Here is a 22,397-nt window from a genome sequence, read left to right as displayed (position 1 = left end):
AGCACTCTAGAAACTTGCGTTTTCCTTCTCCTTCTGCCACAAGCTCCGCATACACTCTCCCTTGTCCCACCTACGCAATCACTTCTGCTGTCTGCATCCCAAAGTGATCTGTCTTTCTGCTCATGATTTATGCAACCACTCTCTTTTCACATACCTAAAGGGCCTGGCACAACGTAGCAAAGATGTGAGCAGCTGTGCACTACTTGCTACACTCATATAAGCTTGCAGTGGTTGTTTATCATCATTGTTGCTGTCGAAGAAAAGGAGCAGGTATAGGGAAGTCTTGGATGAAGTGATCTGCGGTAGCTTTGGGAGGGCAGAGGGGAACTGTGAGACTTTGCAGGGCTGGGAGCAGCTCCTGTCCTGCCTGGCAAGGAGCGGAGTGGTCAGAACTAGTCATCATGCCCATGCAGCAAGTTTTGCACATTTAAGACTGAAATTTCAAGCCGTTTCTCTTCCTCACACACTCTTGCTGAGGTTCACGCGCATGCTCACAGGAGAAGAGGAAGCACGTCAGCATCCCCAGTGCCCCGACAGCACCCTGGGGAGCCGTGGGCCATCTCAGCACACATCATAAACCCACCTGCATCCTCAGCACCCTGAGAAGAGCAATCATCAGGCCTAGCCTGGGGAAGGACATGTGGCTGCCATGGGCATGCTTCTGCCCATCCATGACAGCCTCATGGGCAGTGATTGCGTGCTAGGCTCCTGGATAACCTGCTTGCCAGCATGTCCCATGGCTTCCCCTTCCCATACACTCACTGATGGCAGAGATAAGCCTATCCTGTCTCTGAGTTGCTTCCTGAGGCACCTCTGCAGAAACGTAGGAGTGTGTTGGAGTTTTAATCAGGTCAGGATTTTGCCGGGGCTGCTCCCAGCCCAGCCAAGGCCTGGTAGGGCGAGTGCTCAGAGACAGACAGGCTGAAATTGCAAACCTGTACATGTCAAGAGCAGCTTCTCCTCTTTCAGCCAGCAGATACACCATGTCAAGGTGAGGGTTGAAACCATACTTACAAGCCCCAGCTGGTAAGTGGTTGCTTTCTACACTGAACTTTTCCAGTATGGTCATAGAGGAGTGAGTGAGGTCAGACTGCAGAAGGGCGAGAAGCAAGCTGCCCTTTGCTGTCTCATATGCTGAAGTATGACACGAAGCACTGCCAGGCTTGATCGTGCTAAAAATCTTCCACAGAGTAGCTAGAAACAAAACTCTGAATTAGGTTTCCCATGGAAGGAAGCACTGAGCTGCCTCAGCTCCTCCGTATACGTTAAAACACAGAGGTTGACTTGGCCCAAGTAGAGAGATACAAATACGCTGCCTTCACAACAGATGAACCTCCTTAGCCTTGTGCCCCTGCGTGGTGTCCGCAGACACTCAGCCCCGAAGAGGAGAGCTTAGTAGTCATGTGATGCATTTTGTGAAGAAACCACCTCTAAACCTGAACTGCACCATGTGCTGTGCACTAGAAAGTATCTCTGAAAAGTGCTGGGGCAAAAAAAATACAGTCGTAGAAAGGAAAATCAATTAACATACTGAAAATACAGTCAGCTAATCTATTCCTATACTCATGTAATTCACTGCATCTGTGACATACATAATTAAATGCAAACTCAAGATATCTCCCTGATCAGATATGAAATAGTCACAAAACTCCAGATTTCTCAAGCACAAACACACACACACACACACAAAAAAAAAAAACTAAAGGAGCAAAACTAAACTGCACTAATACGGGCATCACCAAAGCAAGAATAAATAGGCATCATTGCAAAGAGCAATCCATGTATTTCAAAGCAGTAAGTACCTTATTTCACCATCTTAAAATGTTTCTGATGGAGAGGGATGCCAGTTCCCATCACTGGACAACTCAAGAGCTGCTAAGTGGTGGGGGGCCTGCCCGAGTTTTACTTTGCTCTATCCCCCAGTGCCTGGGTCCCTCTCAGTGCACCCCGAGGCATGGTGTGCACCTGTATGGCACCTGACGGACACCTTGGACCTCCTGCCTCCTGTCCCTGCAAGGTCCCCCCAGATGAGCTGCAGGGTCCCTAGCCCAGCTGCGCAGGGAACGACACTGCAGCAGAAAAGCCTCTGGGCAAGCCTTGGGTCTCGCTTCCAGAACTGCTCTGTGGACAGGCAATAAATCAAGTCTTCAGGGCAGTCTTAGGGCACCTCTCTCAGCTTCTCCCCTATCCTGTGGTTCCTCTTCCACAGGCCATACTTCAGAAGACTTAGGGTGAAACACTTAAGATATTTCACCTTAAGTGAAACAGAGTGTAACCCAAGCTTTTAAGGCAAGTTAACACCACCTTTGCTGCCCATAAAGATGCATCTCCTTCTGCAATATTTTTACCCCCTCCCGTCTCACTAGGTCTTCTATTTCTCTCTCCCTCCTGCCTCAGGACGGACACAAGTCCTTGCTGTAGCACCCACACCCACTCAGCCAGGCTGCACTGCAGCAAAATTGCTCACCCTTGCCAGAGCCCCCTGCCAGAGTCTTCGTGTGCGTAGCCAAGGTCTGCTCACCCGCAGAGGGCACTGCTCGAAAACCTAACTCAACAAATGCAATTCCACTTTGTGTCACATCAACGCTCAATTAGAAGGCTGCCGTTTCCAGGAGCAAATCCACTTGCTTTCTGCATATTATTACTGTCATCTCTAGGAAGAAAGGGAGCAGTGGTCTCATGCATTTTTAAGCCACATACTGTGCATTTCTACACACGCTGAGATGTCAAGCAAGGCTTCCCACTATGCATCACAGTGCAATGCTGCTAGTGAGCTGAAGTACATCAGTTCAGAGACGTAAGAGAACAGAATTGTACCTAAAAGGATATTTCAGTGTGCAACTCCAGACACCATTTTGTCTTTGTCAAGGATGAGAAGATACATGCTCTTGGTCTGCCCACAGCACATGGGCCATAGGTATCCCTATACACCCTCAAATATTAAAGCCAAGTTTTCAGTCAGTCCCTTTACTCCAGCAAGTGGACCATTTTTCTGTGGTTTCCAATTCAGGGATAGGTTTTAGAGGGCAGAGATGCTGACCTCACTGATGGGAATTTTACCACTGGACTTCCTTGGGGTCAGGATTTTTCCTTGTATTTCTAAGGAAGGATCCAGATCCTGTTTGCACATCTAAAAGTAGGCTCAGCAAACAGAGTTAAATGTAGATTTACACAAACATCTACCTTAAATAAAGATTAGAAGTCTACAGACCTCTTGCCCACCTACATCATTTTAATTGATGCAAAAATCCAAGATACGTACAGTATATGCATGCAAAACAGAGAGGCCAGAATGGGAGGAAAAATGTCTGCCTACCTTGTATCCCACGTTTGTGCTGCCTCCATTGCTTGTCATGCTCTAAGGGGACATGCAGCAATGTACTCAAGCAGAGCGGAGAAAAACCTTGCAGGACAGTAAAGGAAAATACTTTGTACCTCTAAGTCCACTGAGGAAACTGCTGAGTTGTTGCTTCTTTAAATACCAGCCCCACAGGATTTTTTCCATGGAGTTGCTACCCCTTCATTTCCCTTGGTGTATCCAAACTAAGCTGAAACGAAGCTTTACTCTTCATTCTGCGCCCACTTCCAAGTGTGCTTCAACTTACATGTTAGTTTTTATGCAGTCAAAATAAGCTGAAAAACAGCGGGTGGAGTTTGCCCTCAGTCCAAGAAGTGGAGGGTTTTTTGGTTTTGTTTTTTTATATTTAGAAACATTTTGCCAATCATCTGGCACAATCTACCTTTTTCATGCCTGTATGATGGTTCCATATTTCTTTTTCTCTTATAAATCACCAAGACTGTTTGCACCTCGAGAATCTCTCCCAGATCACCATTGCCCCAGCTTTTTACAGCACTAAGAACCCAGAGAGCGATTAGAAACCAGTAACATGTTGGTAATCACAATTATGTACTTTAATCGCTGGGGTGCGCCCTCAGATTACAGTATTCCAATTAGAGATGAATAATGCAAGGCCAATAGTTGAGTTCCCAACATCACACATTCATAACCTGAATTTCTACTTTGGCTCTCGAGTTATTTATACCTGGGCAAAGCAGGTGCAAGCCGCTATCAAATGAGGAATCTCCTCTGACTGGTAGTGGCTGTTCGTGCTCTTCCTGGAAAACAGAATTTTCTCCCGCTGAGAGGAAGGGACAGGAAGACTCAGTATGAGGAATTTAGAAAGGTGGTTCAGAGCTAACGGCCTTTTTCCAAAGGAGCGTTTTACAGAGATTTTGCGTTAGCTTTGCAACACTGCCGTGTTTGTCTAGGTAAGCTGTCTAATGTAAAGCAACACCATACAGCAAGGATTTCAGATCATTTACTTTTTTTTTTTTTTTTTTTTTTGCAGCTTTAAGACTAATACAGTTGGCAAGCTTCCCTGTAATGCCATGTTTCGAAAGGCCGTTTCAATTTTAATTCCTGTAACATACCGTATTAAATCCACTTGAGCAGTTTTCACTGAAGCCCAGGGTTCCCATTTGCTGTCAGTCGCCAGCGGAGAGCACGGCATGGCGGGGAAGGAGGATTTGCTCACTAGCCCTGACTGATTCATCACATCGTGGAGGGGGAAACCTACCGCAGAAGTCAAAGGCACGGGAGTTAAACAAAAAAAAAAAAAAAAGAAAGAAAAAAAAGCATTGATAAAACCTGGCCTTTCTTGAACGAAGGGCAGGTCACAGGGCCCAGCGCACCGGAGCAGCCCCCTTCCCCTCCCTCCCTGGGCTCTCAACCCCCGTGGGCGACCGGCCTCGGGCTTGGGGCAAAGCTCCCGTGCCGTCCACGTGGGAGCATTGCAGATCGCGCGCTCCAGTGAGCAGAGGAGCCGGAGGGAATTTCGCAAAACCTCGTCTCCCTTCTCCCGCGAGGAACGGCGGCGATTTCATCCAGCCCCGCGGGATTAGCTTCAGCGAGCCACGGAGCCGTCACAGCAGATCTGCAAACACGACATCCCCAAGCCGCAACACAGAGCACTGCTCTGAGGCAAGGGTAGGCAAGGAGCGGCCAAGGCGAGGACTGTCCCTGCTTCCGCTAAAATAAACGGGGGTCCCAGCAGCTGCAAGGTCGGAAGCACAGCTAGGCTGTAAAATTGGGCAGACCTGAATAGCTCCCTTTACACGTGAGAGTGATTTTCTCATGAGACACAGGCTCACTTACCAATTTTCACATTTGACTGCCGCTAATAATGCCATGCAGCGACACAAAGCAATTTGTTTATTCAGAAGCATCTTTTAATACCATCTCGCCTTCAAAATAAATTACCAAATAAACTCTCCCATAAAACACGCTCTGAATCATGTCACAGGACAAAATCTCTCCACCAGAAAACACGAAAATCAAACATTTTTAAAACTTGTTTTCGTTTCACTGACTTGTTTCCTTCCCAACATAAGGGGAAATTTCTGCAGAATTTTAATCCAACACAGAAATCAGAATGCAATAAACAGCAGATTCTTTGCTTACTCACACTTCAGTTCAATAACTAAATAAAAAATACCAATACTTTACAAGGGAATTGCTTCTAAAAATCCTGAGAAAACCATTCCTGGAAAACAGTAAACCTTTTTTAAGATGTTTTAGTCATTCTGAAGTGTCCTATTATTTTGCAGGGTTAAGTAGATTTAAAAAGGAAAACCAAATAAAAAACTGACACAGCATTTTGCAGCAACTTATTTCAAAGCACTATAAGCCCTTAGAAACCTCACAACATCCCTGTAAGCTTTGGATTTTACAAGCAGGGAAACTTGTACCAAAAGGTTAAGTGGCTTGTCAAGATCACATAAGGACTCGGTGCTGACTCCTGTGATGATCACACTGCATCACACTCCTTGTTTTGTCCAGAATTATTTATTATGACAGTAGCTATTATTGTTTCATTTTCATTTTAGCATTCAATGTCTGGAAAGAAATTCCCCCACAAGACAGGGCGCTTCTGTGTAGAACAGTCTGATCTACTGCTAAACCTCTAGTGCAGAACAGGCTGACCTATTACTAACCTTTTTCAGGTTTAACCCACAACTGTGACTCTGAGCAATCTCAAACTGCATGGCTTCTCGGTTACTTCGATCACAAAATGGAAGTGCTACAACGCTCTGAAAGAGCAAAGTAAGGCTGCAGTAGCAACGAGCACCGGCTGCATTAACGGAGAAGCCTGATTCTACAGATCACAGGATATTCCCTTATTTTCACTACTCTGGGCTTTCTTCCCTTTTCATGTTGCTTTTACTTGGCTTTAAGCTTTGACCTAAGTGGTTGGCAGTGTTCCCGGGCGCCTCTTCCCAAGGGACTTGCCCTGCCCTCATACCAGCAGGCTCACTTTGAGGGAGGTGGAATATGCTCCCTGCCAAGCTCAGGCAGGAGTCCCTGCTGCGGGGCTTGCCCGGGAAAGCCCGGCTCTCTCTTCTCCCTGCCGGGGCAGCAGTCAGCGCCGGCACATCGAGCACTCCCATTTCTGTGGTTCTCCATGCACGTCCTCTCTCTTCTTTGCCACCATACGAAAAGCTGTCTCACCAGCCGTCCCGAGCGCCAGGCTACTAAGCAGCTGGTTTAACTCTTTACTAGGTCCTTCCTGTCCCTTTAATCACAATAGTATTGTTTAATAATGGTATATTTCTGTAAAAGAGCAAAAACACCTCTCTGTGTGAAAAAGTTTAAATATATAAAAACACTTCATAAAAATATTTATTTAAAAAAAAAAATCAAAATGCCCCTTGAGCCTGTAAAAGTCACCTGTATAACTCTGTTACCTGGAGTTATCTGAAACACAGTCTTTCTGGCTCTTTTCTGCCCTCTCCAGTAAGGTTTTATGATGAGCAATAGTAATGCCATTTCTCTTGCAGCTTGTCCCTCCCCTCCCCCCCTTTTTCTTCTTCCCTGTTTGTTTCCAATGTGACAGTTCACGTCCCAGTGTCAACGGTTTTCTTTGGAGGTGTCATTTGTCTTTGTTTTTAACAGAGTTCTGCGTGACCTGCTTTTGAGGCCTTCTTATGGAGTGAGCTTGAGGTCTGATTGGTAACACTAGCAACACCAGGATGCTTAGGATGTGCATGTGGAAATACATAGACCTAGAAAGAAAATGAGACAGACAAAATGATACTCTTGTTGATAATAACACAAATGTTAGGAATCGAACAACCTCAATAAGCTAGTGCAGAATGCAGTGCTAACGGGTAAATGCAGAAAGCAAGAACCTGGCCTAAAATGACCAAAATACTCTTCTGAATCTCATAAATCCTAAGGTGTGACATCTGCTAGCATCAGTGAAAATGTTGCCATGGATGTAAATGAGGCAAGGAACTACCTGGCAAACTCCAGAATCCACCCTTCACCTCCTGCACCCAAAATCTGGGAGTTCAGATAGACCCACATACATCAACACTGGACTTAGCTCATCTCTCTTTCAATATTAAAGAATATAAAATGATACATTCTGAAGAAACTTCTTTCATTTTTAGGGCATAAAACTTTTACCAGTAGGAAAAAAACAAATGAAAAATGACACCAAAGAACTGAAAGAGAAAGAAATAATCTATCCCAAATGTGGAGATCTGAAATAAATCAAAACACTCAACTTCTCAGTGAGGGAGGTCAGTTAATAACAATTACAAAAGGACTTTGCTTTTAAAGGCAACTATTCAGAGATACCTTTATCTGGTATCTTACTGAAACAATATCAAATAGTTTTATTTCTAATAACTGGTATGAACAGAACTGAACAGAAACCGAATATGCTAAAACCAACCATCAGAGCCTGGGGCAGCTTAAAGAGGACCAAGTCTGGGAGCAGTAGAGTCCAGCTCCTAAACACAGAGATGCACCTTTGGACAGCCTCATCTGCGCTTCTCACCACAAATCTTAATAACCTTGTACAATGCCTAAGACCACAGATAGGTGTGCAGAGCTCCAAAAATTCATGGCCTGGTCCTAAGACCTACAATTTCCTTGCTTAATCTCATCCAAAGGCCTGCAATTTCCTTCCTTTCCTTGCTTCTTTCCCTAAGTTCAGTTGTTAACTATGTTCTGAGTCTCCACGGCAAAAAGTATTAAGATATCAACCAGCCTGAAGCAGAGGTGGAAAATCACTTCCCTTGTTCAAAGCGTTGGTAAAGGCAACACCTAACTGGGAAAACTCATAAAAGCATTTAATACTTTAGGCTTTTTTTTCCCTTTTTGTTCTGCTTGGTGTTTGCTACTTTTGTCCTAAAAGACAGTACCTCAAAAAGCAAGTTACCAAAACTAAGAAAGATTTAGGGTTGTTTTCATATAGTAACGTTTCTCTGAGTTGAAATCAAATGTTTTAAGAAAAAAGAAAATGTCAACATTTAAAGTTTTTCAAATAGGCTTACTCGCAGTGCCTATCCTAACTACCAGTTTTTGGTCTCTTATTTTAAAGTAACAAAATGTCTCTCTTCTCAATTGAAACCTGTTATAAAAGGTAGGAAGTGGGAGAGGGGGTGTCATACAGGGTAGTCAACAAAACACAGCTTGGGTTGGGGGGCCTCCAATGGGTGCATGCAGCTGGGGATGTGCGTTTGGAACATGGCCATGGGGGACCCCCGTACACCCTCCCTGGGAAACCTGCGGGTGTGACCACCTCTTTGAAATGCCTGTACACCATTGCAGGGAGCATGGGGAACAAACAGGAGGAGCTGGAGATCTGTGTGCGATCACAGAGCCATGAGCTCATTGCAGTCCCAGAGATGTGGTGGGATAGGTGGAATGCTGCCATGGATGGCTCTGTGCTTTTGAGGAGAGACAGGCCAGGGAGGCGAAGTGGTGGAGTTGCTCTTTATGTGAGAGAGCAGCTGGAATGCATCGAGCTCTGCCTGGGCGGGGAGGAGGAGGAGGCAGTTGAGAGCTTATGGGTAAAGATCAAAGCGCAGGCTAGCATGGAGGACACAGTTGTGGGTGTCTACTACAGGCCACCTGACCAGGAAGAGAAAGTTGATGAGGCCTTCTATAGACAGCTGGAGGTAGCCTCATGATCACAGGCCCTGGTTCTCATGGGGGACTTCAGCCACCCTGACATCTGCTGGAGGGACTACACAGCAAGGCACAAACAGTCCAGGAGGCTCCTGCAATGCACTGATGATGACTTCTTGTCACAGATGGTGGAGGAGCCTACGAGGAAGGGTGTCCTGCTGGACTTTGTCCAGCAGAGGGACTGGTTAGACAACACAGAGGGACTGGTTAGAGATGCGAAGGTTGAGGGCAGCCTTGGCTGCAGTGACCACGAGATGGTGGAGCTCAGGATCCTGCAGGAAAGAAGTAAGGCAACAAGCAGGATTGCAACCCTGGACTTCAGGAGAGCGGACTTTGGGCTCTTCAGAGACCTGCTTGGTGGAATCTCATGGGTTAAGGCCCTAGAGGGAAGGGGGGTCCGGGAGAGCTGGCTGGTGTTCAAACATCACTTCCTCCAAGCCCAAGAGCGGTGCATCCCTATGAGTAAGAAGTGCAGCATAAGGGGCAGGAGGCCTGCATGGGTGAGCAAGGAGCTCTTGGCCAAGTTCAAACAGAGGAAGAAAGTACACAGAATGTGGCAGAGGGGGCAGGCTACGTGGGAGAATTACAGGAATGCTGTCAGAGTATGTAGAGATGCGGTGAGGAAGGCTAAGGCCCCGTTGGAATTGAGTCTGGCAAGGGATGTCAAGGACAACAGGAAGGGCTTCTTCAAATGCATCAGCAGCAAGAGGAGGACTAGGGAAAATGTGGGCCCACTACTGAAAGGGGCAGGGACCCTGGTGACAAGGGATACAGAGAAGGCAGAATTACTGAATGCCTTCTTTGCTTCAGTCTGCACTGCTGAGGGCAGCCCTCATGAGTCCTGCAGCCTGGACGTGAGGGAGAAAGTCCAGAGACAGGAAGACTTTCGTTTGGTTGAGGAGGATAGGATTAGAGACCTTCTAGGCAGGCTAGACATCCACAAATCCATGGGCCCGGATGGGATGCACCCACGGGTACTGAGGGAGCTGGCGGATGTTGTTGCCAGGCTGCTCTCCACCATCTTTGAGAGGTGCCTGAGGGCCAATGTCACTCCAGTCTTCAAAAAGGGCAAGAAGGAGGACCCAGGCAACTCGAGGCCAGTCAGCCTCACGTCCATCCCCGGAAAGGTGATGGAACAGCTCGTTCTGGATATCACCTTCAGACATATGGAAGAAAAGACGGTGATCAGGAATAGCCAGCCTGGATTCAGCAGGGGGAGATCTTGCTTAACCAATCTGATAGCCTTCTCTGATGGAATGACTGGCTGGGTAGGTGAGGGGAGAGCAGTGGACGTTGTGTACCTTGACTTCAGCAAGGCTTTTGACACTGTCTCCCATAACATCCTCCTAGAGAAGCCCAGGAAGCGTGGGTTAGAGGAGTGGGCAGTGAGGTGGATTGAGAACTGGCTGAAAGGCAGAGCTCAGAGGGTCATCGTCAGTTGGAGGCCTGTGGCTAGTGGTGCCCCCCAGGGCTCAGTCCTGGCTCCCATTCTGTTCAACTTCTTCATCAGTGACCTGGATGGGGGAACAGAGTGCCTCCTCAGCAAGTCTGCTGATGATACCAAGCTGGGAGGAGTGGCTGATACACCTGAGGGCTGTGCTGCCATTCAGAGAGACCTGGACAGGCTGGAGAGCTGGGCAGAGAAGAACCGCATGAGGTTCAACAAGTGCAAGTGCAGGGTCCTGCACCTAGGGAAAAACAACCCCAGGCACCAGTACAGGCTGGGGGCTGACCTTCCGGAGAGCAGCTCTGCAGAGAAGGACCTGGGAGTGCTGGTGGATGACAAGTTGGCCATGAGCCAGCAAAGTGCCCTTGTGGCCAAGAAGGCCAATGGTATCCTGAGGTGCATTAGGAAGAGTGTTGCCAGCAGGTGGAGGGAGGTGATCCTGCCCCTCCCCTCAGCCCTGGGGAGGCCTCATCTTGAGTCCTGTGTCCAGTTGTGGGCTCCCCAGTGCAAGAGAGACATGGAACTACTAGAGAGAGTCCAGCACAAGGCTACAAAGATGATCAGAGGCCTGGAGCACCTGCCCTCTGAGGAACGGCTGCAAGAGCTGGGCCTCTTCAGCCTGGGGAAGAGAAGACTGAAGGGAGATCTTATCAATGTGTACAAGTACCTGAAGGGAGGGTGTCAAGGGGATGGGGACAAACTCTTTTCAGTTGCCCCGTGTGACAGGACAAGAGGCAATGGGCAGAAATTGAAGCACAGGAAGTTCTGCCTGACTGTGAGGGGGAATTTCTTCCCTGTGAGAGTGACGGAGCCCTGGACCAGGTTGCCCAGAGAGGTTGTGGAGTCTCCTTCTCTAGAGATCTTCAAAGCCCACATGGATAAAACTGTGTCTAACATGCTCTAGGCGACCCTGCTTGAGCAGGGAGGTTGGACTAGCTGATCTCCAGAGGTCCCTTCCAACCTTACCAATTCTATGATTCTGTGGTTCTATGATTCTACATTTGACAAAGTTTACTGCAAAATGAAAGAAAAGGAAAGCTATTTAGTTCGGCCTCCCATTCGAAATTATTTTTTCCTTTATTCAATATACTCTGCAATACCAACACTTTCTTAGGGACTTATGAAAGTATTCACATTCAAAAAGAAAAACATATGGATTGCAGTAAGCAATGCTCTGTCAGGTATGCTCCTTGTCTCCTGCTGATCAATCCATATCTACTCTTCTATGTATTCCGCAGCTGTGAATCGGGTGTTTTTTTGATTGAGTTTTTTCTACTGTCGGCTCACATTATTTTTAACCTGTCCAGCCTTGGCTATTGTTAACAGTTGAGACTTGAGTGTTTTGAAAAAGAAAACTGAATATGTGAAAAGTCAGAGTATAAAGAATATAGAACGACTGAGAAATAAAAGAGAAGTGTTCTGCCTTGGCATTAATACTTCATCAAGTTTCAGGAGTGCAAAACTCACTCCTTACTTTATTAAATATCCTGTCTGAACTCCTATCAAATTATGATGGAATGCCAATGGCCTTTTAGAGTGGTTTGGGTTATTCAACAAAAGCCTGTGCTTGTCTGAAGTATAGTAGTTAAAAAGAGAGAACTTACTTATAAAACTTAATTGTGGGCTCAACAGCCAGCATAACGAAAGGTGCAACAGTATAGCAAACAGCCAGTTGAGTGACAACCCATGTAGCAATATCATAGGCTGCCTTGAGAGGCACTGGTGCCAGGAAGTATTGTCTGCAATTGTTTCTTATCTGCAGGTCAAAGAAAAGCAAACACAAAATGATACAAGTTAATTTCTTAGGTAAGGTCAGGCAGGCACCCTGTGATATATCTGTTATCCCATCCACCTCCTATTTATCATCAACATTAGTACTACAGAAAACTTTATACACCAGTTAGAAAGCACTGGCAGCAGGATGGAAGACGTAAGTCTATTGATTGGCATACCTAACATCCCACCATCAATCAGTGGTAAACAGAGAAGAATGTCCCATTTTCCTCTGTCATAGTCACCAGAGCAGACCAGTGACTGTGGACAGATCTTTGGACAATATCTTTGGGAGAGGGAGGTCTTCATGGTTTATCTCCCTCTGTCCCTTTTTTGGTTACTGATTCTCAATTGTGAGATGAAGTTACTTTAAATAAACAAGTACATATTTATACATGCAAGCATGTTTAGTTATCTGTAGAGGTTGCTTTGGCTTTTTGTCTATGAAATGGATCCTCATACATGAGAGGCAAAGCACATGTAAGGGCAGCATGCTCAGCAACCTACTCTACCCACAGGGGCTAATGTTGATCACTAGTTTAATTCGTCTTTAAAACTGACCTGGATATTTATCCATAGTTTAAGACAACGGTGCTGTTTCCCAGCCCTGCACAGCTGGCTGGTTCAGCCTGAAAGGCTGGCAGTGATAAATCTAACCACGGCAAAACGTGGCATCTGTTGAGTCTTTGGTAACTGTGCCCAAGATTTGGCTCATACACACAGCTCCATGGCTCCATCAACTGCATCCACATGAGCAGAGTTCAAGTTTGAGCTAATGTTCAGCCCATGATTGAGTTTTCCTCTCTTGAGGGCGACACTAGGCTCAGGGCCAACTACAAGCCAGCATACAGGCAACATGGACTACCGGAAATCTGGATTCAAGTATAAGCTTGCATCCCTAGCTAATTTGACAGCATGGACATGGCCAATAGTATTACCAAACCCATACCTAACTATATGCTCAAAACCAGTATTTTCCCAGAGATCCAGGGACAACATTGCAGAATCAGTGCTGGCTGCACCTGGTGGAGGTACCTTGTAACTAGTATTAAAACAGAGCAAAGTTTTTGTGAACACCATCCCTGCAAAGGCGTTTAAGAGGATTCACAGTAGGGAAAGGTTGGTCAGTTGGTGTTAGAGGTGTCCCTGCTGGAGATAGCGAGATAGTATCTAACACGGGCCTGGGAAGAGAACAATGCAAGGTACGTACTGCTCTGGCTGCGAGCGTGATAAGGATTCCAGTGAGGAACGTAAAATAATATCCAGGATAGATACCATGCCACAGGGCCGACAGGATAAATGTCAAAGCTGTAGGGTACCAGGGAGCTCTGTCGTAGCAAACTCTGCAAAGAAGAAAACAAAAGAGAAGCGTTTGAATACAACCGCACTTCAACTGCACTTCAAATCCTTCTCAGTTTTATAGCCTTACTCTGCTTTCTTAAAGGCTTCATCTTGCCTTAGTTACAGATCAGGGCATGAGGAATCATCCTCTCTTCATTTACGAGAGGATCAATGGAAAGAGTAAGTGTACTCTTATGCACTGAGTATTCAAAAAGCCCCTGTACAAACGTCACCAGTGCTCATGGAATTTAAATAAACAAAAAGGCAAAGAGGCAGTGACAATGTTTTTCTCCATCTGGAATTGTATTCGACTCTTCAATACTTTGACAGTAAATCAGGAGTAGAAAGACAAAGAAACATCACCTCATTCTTCACTGGTGAATTCAGGTATTTTTTCAGGCATTGCTATTTTACAGACACTGTGCACAACAGAGAGTGCCTTTAGCTATTGCAAAGTAGTGGATTCCTACTAACTTTTACCAGCCCAAAATTTTATTCCAAAGATGTAAAATGAATGATATCAGTTCAAGAACCTGACAGGTCCCTTTGCCTATCTGAGTTTTAACTGAAAAGCAGTGTTCCAAAGAAATGAGTCAAGATGACACATTTTTTCCCAGGCTGTTGAATCATGAAGAGTAGTAGGAATTGACTTTTGTATTAAACAGTAAAAGTAGTTCTGATAACCACCATAAAATGTACCAGAGCTTCAGATACCACATTAACCGACTTTACACTGAGCTTTAATCCTGCCAAAAAAGTGCATCTGTAAATAATAAGATACAGTGCAATCTACAAAATGTTAACTTAGCAGTTATGTGAGCATTAACGGCCACGGTTCCAACTCAGACCTCTCAGTGCTTTGGGAAGTCTCTTCTCCATATCCTAAACCAGGACTCTCCAACAAGCACCGTGTGATAACCCCAAACTGGACTACCCTGAGGCTCTGGATGAAAATCTGAACGTTCCTCCCTTTCTAACCAAGCTGGCTCTCAGCAACGCAGCCAGGCTGCCCTCCAGCAGCAATGTGCATGTGAAATGCAACAGAGCACGAATAGCCACTGAAACAGTACAGCAAGGATAATGGAGGCTAAAGGCAGTGGCCTGAAAGATGCCATCAGAATGCTATTACTTTTTATTTTGGAAGAGTCGAACAGTACATTTATGGTCTTGCTGCTCATACATAAAATGTGGATATTTTATATTTGCAGCGATAAAACTTTACAGCACCAAATACCATCGTAGTATACCAACTGTTACAGACCCAGGGAATGAAGAAAGAACATGAGGCTATGCATTGATGACATTCACCAGCCAGTGTTTGTCCAGGCCGTCTAGAGTTTTCAGATCTCACAAGCAAATTACCATTTCATTATTCTTACCGTTTTAGCCAGGCAGCTGTCTGAATGTTCCAGTTTTCAATGTACATTTTAAAACTTGTCGCAGTCTAAGAGAGAAGAAATTCACATGAACTGTTAGCTTTGCAACCTGTAATAATAATACTTGCATTTTAAATTAGAGAGGTGATACATGCAACATATTCACTCTAGTAGCTAACTATTATGAAGACTGTGTCAACACAGTCCATAATTATACTAATACATTTTGGGAGGAACACTAATCACATTGTGCTCACCGCTAACACTTGGTGCTTGCTGTAAAAACCTCACTTTGCTTTGTAAAATTAAACAAAATGTTTGGTTATTTTTCATGTTATGGGAAATCCAGAAAGCTTTCCTTGTTTTAAATCTTTGTCCTTCCCTACAGTTCACAAACAGCTTCATTTTTGGAAGAGAGAGCCTGCCATCCTTTATGCAGTCTGGACTTCCCTAGAGTGTTATACTAACTAAAAACACTAAAAACAAAGTGTTATAAAAACTAAAAGAAACACAGGCGATCGGAAAACATGAACAAAACACGTTAGGACCAAATTCAGAATGCAATTCTCAGCTCGTTAGACACCTTGCAAAACTGAAATAGGCATTAAGGTACTGAGAGAACCAACTATCCTCCCTTATAGCATCAGTTCCCCTACTCCTGGTCAACTTCATCAGTGGCCCTTCCCTGTCCACCTTCCTCCTTGTTCCTTGCCTGCTGACAGAAACCTCTGAGGACTTCTTCACCATGTAGGAATAAATAACTGGTGTCCACCAATTCAGTGCAAGCACGATGTTTTGCCACATAAGCTGATAAGCACACACTGACAAGAAGGCACCAAGGTATCCAAGTGGAATATCCACATATTTTTGCACTTCTATGCAGAATCCTGAAGATTAGCACTGTGAGCCTCTGCGGTTAAGGAGTTAAAACAATTAGAAATTCCCAGTGCAGTACTGCCACATTTTAATTGCATTACTGCACCAAAAGAAGCCAAGGAAAACATAATTTCTCTTCCAAACAATATTGTCACTCTCTTCCGGCCTCTTTTAAGTTCTCCTGTTACATTACCAAGAAAGAAGGCAGTTTTAGGCTGTCAAAATTCACATGCTGCCAAGGTTTTCTTCAAGCTCTCCATATGCATTTGGCCTCCTGTCACACTTTAAGTGCCTTCACAATTCCTTCCATGTGCTTTTATATTCACCTGACCACTACGGACTGGATCAGTTTGCGGCCACATTTAGCACTCAGCTTAAGTGCTCAGTTCATATGCATTTTTACACACAAAAATGGCTATTCCTATTTAAAAGGTACTGTACAATAGCACTTTAACTCCCAGGATTGTGGATGGTGCATAAAGGGACAGTCCAAGGCTTACAAGTAGTAATAGTCTCTTGTTTTAATTGCACACGTGGACAAATCCAGAGAGAGTCTTTTTTTTTCTTCTGCTCACTTAGATGCTCTCCAGCATAAGACCAGGAAATTGGGACAACTCCAGTACAACATCACACCAGACAGGGATTTTGAGGCCAGTTTGGCCCCTTGGTTTTATGTCCCTGGAGAACAATTTCACCACCATGATCTCTGTTGCCCAAATGACCAGTAAAGGAAAAAGATTTCAACAGAGCCTACAGCTCAGTGGGCACAGAGGAGCAAAGGATCCTGCTTTCCTCCGCTCAGCTTGAGCAAAGAGCACTGCTTGCACCTAACTTTATTCCTTGGAACAGGAAATATCTCAGCCTGTCTACTTAGGAACGGTCTCCTGCCTAGAAACTGAATTAGGTCCTGATTCAAGTTCTCAGGATATCTGGGGTGCTGCCTTTCTCAATGAGCATAAAGCATTTCTGTGCTATGTATTCTGTACCACTTGGGGAAAGACATGTACTGAGGATTAAGGTAGAAAATAACAAAAGGATGTTGATGGAGAGAGAGGTGTATAATGATTTGATTCTTCCAGCTTCTGTATCTTCCAACATTTTCCAACTCTGAATTACAGCAGCTCTTGCATTCTAGATAAGAGCTATCAGAGCACATTTGCTTAGTCACAGATCATTCAGCAATACAGCAGTCAACCTGTTGTTTTCATCTGTTTTTCTTTTTAGAATTACAACTACAGAATTGCAGGGGGGAAGTTTCTCCTATTTCTACTGAAAAGGAGTCTTTAGAAAGAGCAATCCCAGACTTGCAAACATTTTCACATCTCACTGGCATTCAGAAAATACTCTTGGGGGCAAACAAATAACTGAATTGGCCATCTTTTGCATTAAAGAAACAAACATAAATAGCCTGCAGAAGACTAATGGATGTTAAAAGCATGTTGCAGTCATGAGGAACATATGACAGATGTTTTCAGAAACCATGTGGTTTGCTGGATAGAGCCCTCTATATCAGCAGCCAGCCAAACTGCATGTGGCTCTGTCAGTTCCCATGCAGCTTGCTCATTTTGTGCTGTTACCTCTTCCTCTGCCTTGCTTTTCTCCACCTAGAAAAGGCACTCTAGTTGTACGCACTCAGAAACTCAGCTTTTTCATATGTTTATGCAATTCCTCTTGGCCCATGACGGCCTCTTTCCCACCCTGCCATCTCAGTCGCGGTACAAAAAATGGAAGAGGGTTAGAATACATACACTGAAGAGACACAGATGGTGAAAAATCATAGTTACAAGCAATTTATTGACCTACTGAACTCAACCACAATCAATGATAATTGACTGCTCATTTATTAAGCATCTGATTAATCATTTATTAGCTGTTTATAAACTATTTACAAATGCAACCTGAACACAGAGTGTGACCAAGGCAGTGTGATAGATGCTATTTATCTGCCCAGTAGACAAAATACAAAACCTCTCCAAGTTAAAGAGAGGCAGCCCAGTGGCACGGACTTACCTTTCCTTCCAGCAAGGCTTCCCTTCATTATCACACCCATTTTTCTATAATTACACCAACACTGTCACTCCTTTAACTCACCTCAATATTCCAGATATTTAAATTGGATAACAGGTCCCAACGGAAAATGCCTCTCTCATCCACTCCACTGAATCCATAACCAGCCGCATTGTTGACTGCATCTGCTGCAATATCAAAGCAGAACTGGTCAAATCAGACTGCTGGAGGAGCTGTTTTTTCTTACAAGCATGGCACTAAACACACATTTAAACCACCGTTACAGCAATTAACACCCTTGCTTTCAAAGAGAGGCTTCTTGTTGGCAAAGACACATTGCTCTAAGGCAGTACAAGAGAGTTGTTTCCTCAAGGGGGAAAAAAAAAAAAAAATACCTACTCTGTGGGCAGAAGAAATAAAGTAATAAAATTAACTAAAAAAGGAAATAATTTTTCTTATTTTCTCATCATCTGTTTGAGATAATAATTCATTTTATGACAACTCCTGTAAATCTATTTTCCTCAAAAGGGTACCTGAGGTGTCACAGTGCTTTCCAGAATTCAGAAATACTATACTGTCTCAAGAACATCTTTACCATTTCTGTTAAGACTTCTGACAGGACTGTTCCAATTAAGATTTTTATTCATGCTTTCACACAGAGCCTTTTGCTAATCTTGTTGCTTAGTGCCTTGCTAAAGTACTCGGCCATCTCTGAAAATCAAATATTAAGTAGCCCCAATTACAGACTTAACTACTTCAAGTGCAAACAGAAGCTCGGGTAATGGTAGGCATTTTCACATGCTGTGGTCCCTCTCTTGTTCTGCTGCAGGGAAGCACAGTGAAGCACAGGACAACACCACTGGCTAAAGGTCTTGCTCTTTCCCAGGGTGAGAGTTGGCTGTTTCCCTTCTCAGCCTTGCCTGGGAGCCGTCTGATCCCTAGGCCTGCACTGTGAGACCCTGCTTTCAGCGTGCCCTGCCAGAAATCCTCTCTCCATGTACTACGAAAACATGAGGGATTCATTATCTCTGGGTCACGAGATCCAACAAACACTAAGGATTCCGGAAGAAAGAGGAAAACAAAAATATAGGTTGGGCTTTTCCTTCTAGATCATTTACAAAATACAAGCCTGATTAAGCTAAGCTTTAAAAAGGTCAGCATTTCTTTCCTGAGAATGAACACTCACTTTGCTTTGTAAGTGCTATGAATATAGGCACTAGAATGAGAGCCTAATGTAAAAGCAATGGTATTAATATAAAAACAAACAAATAAATAAATAAATAAAAATTTTTTTAAAGCAGCCTTCCCTAACCTGAAACCTTCCCTTTATTTTCTGCATTACTGACAGGCTAGATTTCTAGATTTTGTTGAGGGAAATAAAGGTCTCAAAGCTCAATTCTCTCCCTGTTTAAAAACAACCGTCTGACACTGTATCCACCTCAAGGCCCACCAGAGCCTCGCGGGGGGATCCGCAGGGAGCCGCTCAGCCCACGCAACCCTGCCCCACTCCGGAGAGCGGAGCCGCTCGCAGCTGCAAGCGCAGAGCGGAGGGTCCCCTGCGCTTGCTCCTTCTTGCTCCAAGGGTAACACAGGACCGTTCAGCGCTTCACGGCCACGAGTAAGAAATCACAAACCCAGGGGCGCGGGACCGCGGCCGATCCGCAAGCCGTTTCGGGGCAGGGCGGAATCGCCCTGGACACCCGCATCCGTTCCAAACCTCCTTCCCCGACAGCGCTGGGTTAAGCTCGCGGCTAAGCTCCCGCGATTACCGCCAGCGCCGAGCGCGGTTTCTCTCTTTAATAACGTGCTTTTAGTCAACTAGAAAGACAGAAAAATTGCAAGCAACAACTCGATATTGTTCCCACAGAAATAAGTTTCTGAGCAAACAATTCTTCATCCCAAAGGCGTTCCTAGCCCACACATGCCAACCCCATGTTGGCTGTTTCCCTCAATCTGTCATTTTTATTCCCAGTAGTTTAATCACAGCCTCACAATTAGTTTCCCTGGATCTTTCCATCCTATCTCAGTGGTATACTTTTCACTTTCAATTGTACGCAGCTCTGGTACGCTTTCAGGATCTCTTTTACTCACAAAATCTTGCAATACCAGCAAAGGAGGATTTGACTCCTCACAGATTGATGAAAAAGTGATTTTTAAAAGGAGGAAAGTAAAATGGAAAATGTTTATTGCGGCCACAAGTCTAGTTAGGCTTCCAGCTCTAAAACCAAAGAAATTTGCTTCTCTCTGTGATGAACTCTTTTCTTTCTCTCCTCCTTTTCATGGCAGAGACTCTTGGTCCTCCCCACCACCTCCACCACTGGTCCCCAGGCCCCTCTTCCAATCGCTCAGAGCTCATGTGTGTACAGGACCATACCACACCAAAACAAACGCTAACTTCGTCTCCCACCAACTACACAGCTTTTTAGTACAGATGCATGGGTGAAAGTTTTCCCCACAGTGAGAGAGAGGTCTGTTCACACTTGTAACATGCTTGTTACATATGACTGTCACTACCATTACCTCTTAATCCTACTGAACAAAGTGGCAAATTATGGAAAAAAGCATTAAAAAAAAAAATCAAGGCTTAAAAGGAAGCAACCATTTTATTTTTCCTAAAAATACCTGTAAAAATAATTCCAGTATAATTATAAAGGATCAAGTAAGAGGAAATTGTTATATTGACTTAATCTGCTTTTCAACATCTTAGTCACTAAAGTTCCAGAGACTAGGAATCTCTAACTGGTAGAAAATCTATGCAAATTTTTCAAAACCTTTGATGTCTACCCACTTCAGAAAGCTTCACTGCCTAAGGAACATGTGTATGTCTCCCATAAAAATTATAGGTCTAGGGCCTGTTTATTATTCTTTCAGACCCATATCCCCACATTTACAAACTGATTTATTACTGACAGAAGTAAGCGACATAGCCAGACTTACCTAACGTCCATGCAAAGTAATACTTTGGCTTTGCTGCCTGTGTAACAACATACAGGTAACCAAGTCTTGACAAGAAGGATGTTTTCTCAAGAAATTCATTATCAACAATATATGCCACAGGGAAGTTCTTGGTAAGTGTTAAGAACAAAACTAGAGATACAACTGTGATACACAGCTTGTACATCACTGCTCCCTAAAAGGCACAAAGGACAATGAAACATTCATTAGAAGTATTTACTTAAAGGGGGGGGGGGGAGAAAAGCAGTGCTCACCACATATGAAAAGAATGGGATTCAAGAGCCAATGCAGTTAGCAGCAGCAAAGGCCATGATAATTAATTTAGAAGAGGTGACAACAAGAAGGCCAAAGACCACAGTTAAGTATAATGTGGCTTACTGAACTATCTGTCCATGGGTATAAAGGAGAATAAAGTCAAAGCTGGTCATCACCAGAGAACTCCAGCTTGAACTTCACCAGAGACTCTTAGAAGTTTTTAAACGGAGGTGTGAGGGAATGCACAACAGAAAGCAGAAAGTTTTCCTACATGCACTGTCACCTCCTAGAAGAAAAGACTGAGTTTCTCCTGGAATCCAAAATCAGGACAATAGGTCTTACCATCTAGCTATCATCCAAATGTCTTGCTAAAAATCACTTTTCAGAAAAATACACATCTTACACAACATGCAGTCTTTCCAATGATATGAGTATCTGCTACACCATGCTACCTTGTGTTTTTGCTCTCTAGCTTTTTATACACCGAAATTATTGACAGAATCATGCTAGTATTTAGAAGTTGGATTTCAAATATGCACCAGAAGTAAACATTCCTTGACACAGTCATAATACAAGGAGGTAAATCTCGCACTTAGATACCATGTAAGAAGTGACTTGTACTTTCTCAAAAAAATAACAACTTTCAAAAGTGCAAGTTTTTAAATTTTAAAAGTGCAATATTATTTAAATAACAGCACATTTTTGATCTGATTATTCTTTTTGAATATACTTCATATTCAATAAAGGTCTAATGTGTAATTAATTTTAAATTGATCATAATGCAAATTTTATTAATCTCTGCAGACTTGCATGTAACATATAGGCCTGGTTCTGGACTCACTCTTACTGATATAAATCAGAACTAAGACCACTGAATTCCATGGAGATACCACCACATGAGATAGGAACCAGATCTGTATAGGCACATGCTCCACTTTAGAGAAGGCATTCTGCACTCACTTAGGAAGCTACATTTTCAGTGTTGCCTTAAGTTAAGGTAGAGAAATCTGGTTCTCATGTTATCCTGCCATACAAGAAGCAACTTATAAGGTGGTCTTCAGGGAACATAAAAAATAAAACCCCCCAAAATAGTGTTAAACTTATCCATTTCAGCCTTTTAAGTGAAAAATGAACTCTGAGTCATCTTAAAGTGTGAAACTCTCTTGAAAAGGATCTAGGCAGGCTACAGTTTCTGATCAGCCATGATTCCTGTACTCCTGGTATCTGCTGTATTACAGGCAGCGTTCAGCTTTTCCTCCTGATAAGATGCCCTGTTTTCTTTCTTTTCTTTCTCTGGAGCTGTACCGCACTTCAGAATTATCAGAACTTGCAGAACATTCCCAATTCTCAACAGAAGACGCTCATTAACAAATGACCTGTTTTGCAA

General features: G+C 44.1%; 1 protein-coding gene across 2 annotated transcripts in view; it reads right to left on the bottom strand.

Moving 5' to 3' along the window:
- Positions 1-5,203: 5,203 nt before the first annotated feature.
- MBOAT1 (membrane bound O-acyltransferase domain containing 1) overlaps positions 5,204-22,397 on the bottom strand; it is a 57,584-nt gene continuing 40,390 nt past the window's right edge. For both annotated transcript variants that reach the window (XM_062568033.1, XM_062568034.1), the window contains 6 exons: positions 20,738-20,930; positions 17,885-17,988; positions 14,921-14,985; positions 13,411-13,543; positions 12,032-12,183; positions 5,204-7,062 (listed from right to left, as the gene is read on the bottom strand). In XM_062568033.1, coding sequence (XP_062424017.1) covers positions 6,930-7,062; positions 12,032-12,183; positions 13,411-13,543; positions 14,921-14,985; positions 17,885-17,988; positions 20,738-20,930 — 780 coding nt within the window. In that variant the 3' untranslated portion in view covers positions 5,204-6,929. The remainder of the gene's footprint in view (positions 7,063-12,031; positions 12,184-13,410; positions 13,544-14,920; positions 14,986-17,884; positions 17,989-20,737; positions 20,931-22,397) is intronic.

This window comes from Rhea pennata, chromosome 2 (assembly GCF_028389875.1).
Source record: "Rhea pennata isolate bPtePen1 chromosome 2, bPtePen1.pri, whole genome shotgun sequence".
NCBI lineage: Eukaryota > Metazoa > Chordata > Aves > Rheiformes > Rheidae > Rhea > Rhea pennata.
The sequence above is the reverse complement of the archived record's forward strand: the minus strand, read 5'-3'. Positions and strand labels throughout refer to the sequence as shown.